Raw genomic sequence first — 4,679 nt, 5'->3', positions numbered from 1 at the left:
TTTCCGAGGCAGTATCACTAGGGAAGTAGATTGCCCAATCTTCCTTCCGAGGAGGGGCTGGTGGGTTTGAACCTCCAGCCTTTTGGTTAGCAGTCAAATGCCTTAGACACTATGTCACCAGAGCTCCTCATTAAGTATTTTAGGGGTAAACAATAATAAATAATAAACAATAGAGGAATCATGAAAGGTTTTTACAAACAACATTATTTAATTAAGGCCTAAAACGTAGCTAGAGTTGAACTTCGTAGAGGGATCAAAGAGATCACTTCAGTGTAAGAGAAATGATGAGTGTAGAGCCTTAGCAAGAGAATGAAAGATCTAAAACTGGGTAAAACTGGAAGAGAAGTTATTGTGGATTTTATTATTGTGATGATGTGGGAATGGTGCTAAAAATTTAAGCTGCGGCTATAGACTTTACATCTCTAATTAAGCGGAAGGGGCTGTGGATGGTTGTAGGGACTTCGCTTATACTTCCTACACTTGTCTGAAAAAAATTTGAGGGTGTGTTTGTGTGTGTGAGTGCGTTTGTTTGTATGTGTATAAAAATGTTATTTTTCTGGAGAAAGGTTCCTAAGTTTATTCTAGTCTCAAAGACATCTCTTCTCCAAGTATACAAGCCAGTGGTATAACGTTTCAGAATTAAAAGATTTTAAAGCTATACCATTTTGAGGATCTTACAAAAAAAAACAATTGTGGAGACCTGTGCAATGGATATATTTATCAAAAAAGAAAACAAGCACACTGCTGTCAAATCCGATCTGACCCATAGTGACCCCTCCTTGGGTTTCCCACATGGTATCACTATGGAACTGATTGCCCAATCTTCCTTCCAAGGAGTGGCTGGGGGTTTGAACTGCCAGCCTTCTGGTTGCAGTTAAATGTCTTAGGCGCTATGCCACCAGAGCTCCTATGAATATGTTTAAGCACTTGAGGAAAAAAAGTGTCCTTCTCTGCCAATGAGGTTTGAGTATGGTCACCATGATAGTTATAAGAATAGCAAAAGTAGAACACCTAGGAGAGAATTGAACTGTTTAGCGAAATGAATTTCAAGTCTTTAGTAAGACCTATCATATTTACTGTTTCTTCATTAAGAACACACTTGCAACCAACATCTTGAAAGCTCCCTTTACATCTTTGTTTCTAAGTGTGTATATAAGGGGGTTCAACATGGGTGTGATGATTCCATAGAAAAGAGACGCCATCTTTCCCCCGTCCTTGGAGGTAGAGGATGGTGGTTGCAGATACATATAGAGAGCAGTGCCATAAAAAAGTGACACTACAATTAGGTGAGAACCACATATCCCAAATGCCTTTCGCTGACCTTCTGCTGACTGTATTCTCAACACTGCTCGGGCAATGAAAGTGTATGATATAAGGATGAGCGTCACAGGTATTAGAAGGAATGGCAGACAGAGGAAGAAGAGTTCAGCCTCATTTGCTGTTGTATCAACACAGGACAACTTGAGCAGAGCAGGGACTTCACAGAAGAAATGATCCACTTTGTGACCACACAGTGGCATCTTAAGGGTCAAGGTGGACTGCAATACTGAGTTGCTAAAGCCACTAATCCAGCATGCAGCTGCCAACTGGAGGCAGAGCTTTTGGTGCATGATGACTGAGTAATGGAGAGGCCGACAAATAGCTACAAACCTATCAAAGGACATGATGACCAGGAGAATACATTCAGTGCCACCCAAGGCCAGAGAAATGAGAAGTTGGACCACACAGCCACCATAACTTATTACCTTCCTGGTGTTGCATAAGTTTACCAGCATTTGTGGAATTATAGTTGTGGTGTAGCAAAGGTCCAGGAAAGATAGATTGGTGAGAAAGAAATACATGGGGGTATGGAGTTTGGGGTCCAGATGTGCCACAAGAATTATGGCCAAATTGCCAAAGATTGTCAAAATATAGGAAACCAGGAACACCACAAAGAGCAGAAACTCTAGCCATGGTCGATCTGAGAAACCTAACAGGACGAACTCCCATGGGATGCTCTCATTTACCTTATTCATGTTAAATGATTCAACTCTTCGTTCCCTGAAATATAAAATCCCAACATTTTATAAAATCAGAGTTATTGACTAGGTCATTCAGTTATAATCATTTTGTGAGCAATTTCCATCAATTTATACACTAAAAACTATTGATAAAAATATATTTCATTCCAAACACTTCAAGTGTGTTTCTTTATCTGTAAAAGTATATTAGCAAAGTGAATTTCAAAAATTTTAAAAAGTACACAATCAGTTAAAACATTCACAGATTATACTTTGATTTTATGTTGATGTGAAAAATATTTTTCTCCCTTTCCTCCAACTGAATACCTACTATTAGGCAGATATACACACAATTCCTTTTGTTTTGGTTACCTAGTGGTGCTGACAAGAATATACCACAAATGGGATGGCTTTAACAAACAGTTTATTCCCTTACAGTTTGGAGGCTTTAAGTCCAAGTTCAAAGTGCCAGGCTCTACAGGCTGGGTGAAAGCCCCTTAACTTTGGGCTTTAGCTCTGCCTCCTGCTCCTGCCCACTGAAGTTAGAGGCTTTTCTTCATTCAGACAGCTGCTGGCTGCTGAGATTGACAAGCCCAAGGTTGACAAGTAAAAAAGGCACAGTCCCAAGGTTACCAAACCACACGGCAGGCCGTTAGTTCAAGTCAATTAAAAATCCCAATGTCAGCAAAGAATGGCAGGCTGCTGATCAATGACTCCGCTACATGTAGGGTTCAAGTGTACCATAAACTACAGACTGTTCCCCAAGCCTTCTCCTTATATATAGGAAGCAGACCACATCCCTGAGGCAGCTACTCAGCTGCTCACAGTAGATTCCACCATGGAGTTGACTATTAGTCTCATCATGGGGAATACTACCTCCAGATGCCAAGCCACTCAACCAGATCCAAACAAGCTGACACACAAACTTAACTACCACACCTTTCCACCTTTCATTTGTTATTAATCCCCATTGTCAGTGAGATTATCTTATTATGTGAATCAGTTGAATTATTTAAATTCTACACCCTCCTCAAAAAAGAAATAAATTTATCTAGCAAGTTATCTGATACATTTAAAGGAGACATATCCTTTTTCTGTGAGTAGCTCTTAGAAGTTATATAAGGTTATTTTATTTAATAACATTGAATTTTCAGAGTGACAGTCTAGCTCATATCCCTACCTTCTCAAGTTAGTTACATTGCCCTAGGAATGTTTCTTATCCTCTGATCTTCAGGCTTCTCATTTGTAAACTGAACTACTTTTTAAAGTTGTCTTGATGTGCAGTATAAGTGATTTATGAAAGACACACACTTTAGCCTCTAGCCTTCAGAAACAGAGAAGCATGAAGGAAAGAACTAAAGAAATCCAAATATCTGAGGGTCTCAGAGAGGAATTACTTAGGATTTTTAGAACTTTAAATTTCCTAGTGTTAACAGCATAAACAAAAGGGGCAGAGGTGGTGCAGTGGCAGAATTTTTGCCTTCCACACAGAAGACTCAGGTTCAATTCTTGCCCAATGCACTTCATGCACAGTCACCATCTGGCTGTTACTGGAGGCTTTCGTATTGCTCTGATGCTGAACAGGTTTCAGAGGAGCTTCCAGACTAAGAAGGAAAGGGATGAAAGGCCTAGTGACCTACTTTTGAAAAATGATCTGATTTCAAATCAAATGTGGGCATGGCACAGGGCTGGGCAACTTTTCGTTCTCTTGTGCATGGGGTCTCCATGTGTCAGGGGTTGACTCCGTGACAGCTAACAATAACAACCAATGGGTAATGGTTCTGCATGTTGAAAACTTATCATTCCTTCCTTCTATAATCCCCACACCCTCAATCTCAACAACAGGGATCATAGTACCCATCTTACGTGAAGTATACATGTGATCTTTAGTGTAAATTGCCAGGAATAGTGCCTGGCAGAGAGAAACACAGCCATGTAGTGGAAGTAGGACAGTGATGCAGGAACTCTGAGATGCTTTGGGTAGAGGCTATTCAGAGTGCTATATTTCCTGGAAGTACTAATGCAAGTCAACTCCATCAACTAAAAATGTATTCATTCCAATGAAATCTTAATATGAGGCTAAATTTTAAAATTATTTTATCAATACTGAAATATAATTTTCCTCAGTATTCATACTTTTCAAATTTAAACAATGTACATTTTAATCATCACTTTTTGCAGAGCTATTAATCTTCCCAAAAAATGTTCCCTTACCTTCATCTCATAAGAAACTTGAGGTATATAGTCATATGAAGTGATGATCAGATGACCTTAAAGTAAAAAATAAAGTTGCTGAACATTTGTATAGAGTGATCCCATCATTTAAACAAAAAAAGATATCATATAATAACATATCCTTTCACATCTGTTCATACACATAAATGTTTGCATATAAATAAAAATTTATATTGAAAGATATAGAAGAAAGTGTTACCCCTGGAAATGGGGTAGAGAGAGTAATGAAGAATTTGCTTATAATATTTTTGTTCTAATTGCTTACAACTAGGCATTAATTTTATAATAATTTTTAAAAACAGCTACTCACATCTCATTTTTTGTATTTTACTGTCAGACTAGCATTGCTTTATTTATTTTATTTTGACCACCAAAAGGAACAGATGTTTAGATGAAATTTAATATTTTAAACTCTTTATTCTTCTTTAAAAATTCAGTTGCAGG

The 4,679-nt window shown here is 38.2% G+C and overlaps 1 protein-coding gene across 1 annotated transcript; it reads right to left on the bottom strand.

The window, feature by feature from the left end:
* Positions 1-1,073: 1,073 nt before the first annotated feature.
* LOC103210589 (olfactory receptor 2B2-like) lies at positions 1,074-2,024 on the bottom strand. Its single transcript, XM_007956503.2, has one exon. It carries the CDS (start codon positions 2,013-2,015, stop codon positions 1,074-1,076), a length of 942 nt encoding a protein of 313 aa, XP_007954694.1. The 5' UTR covers positions 2,016-2,024.
* Positions 2,025-4,679: the final 2,655 nt, after the last annotated feature.

Source organism: Orycteropus afer, unplaced genomic scaffold, assembly GCF_000298275.1.
Source record: "Orycteropus afer afer isolate SDZICR_OR568_19922 unplaced genomic scaffold, OryAfe1.0 scaffold00627, whole genome shotgun sequence".
Classification (NCBI taxonomy): Eukaryota; Metazoa; Chordata; class Mammalia; order Tubulidentata; family Orycteropodidae; genus Orycteropus; species Orycteropus afer.
Note: the sequence above shows the minus strand (reverse complement) of the source record. Positions and strands in the feature narration are given on the sequence as shown.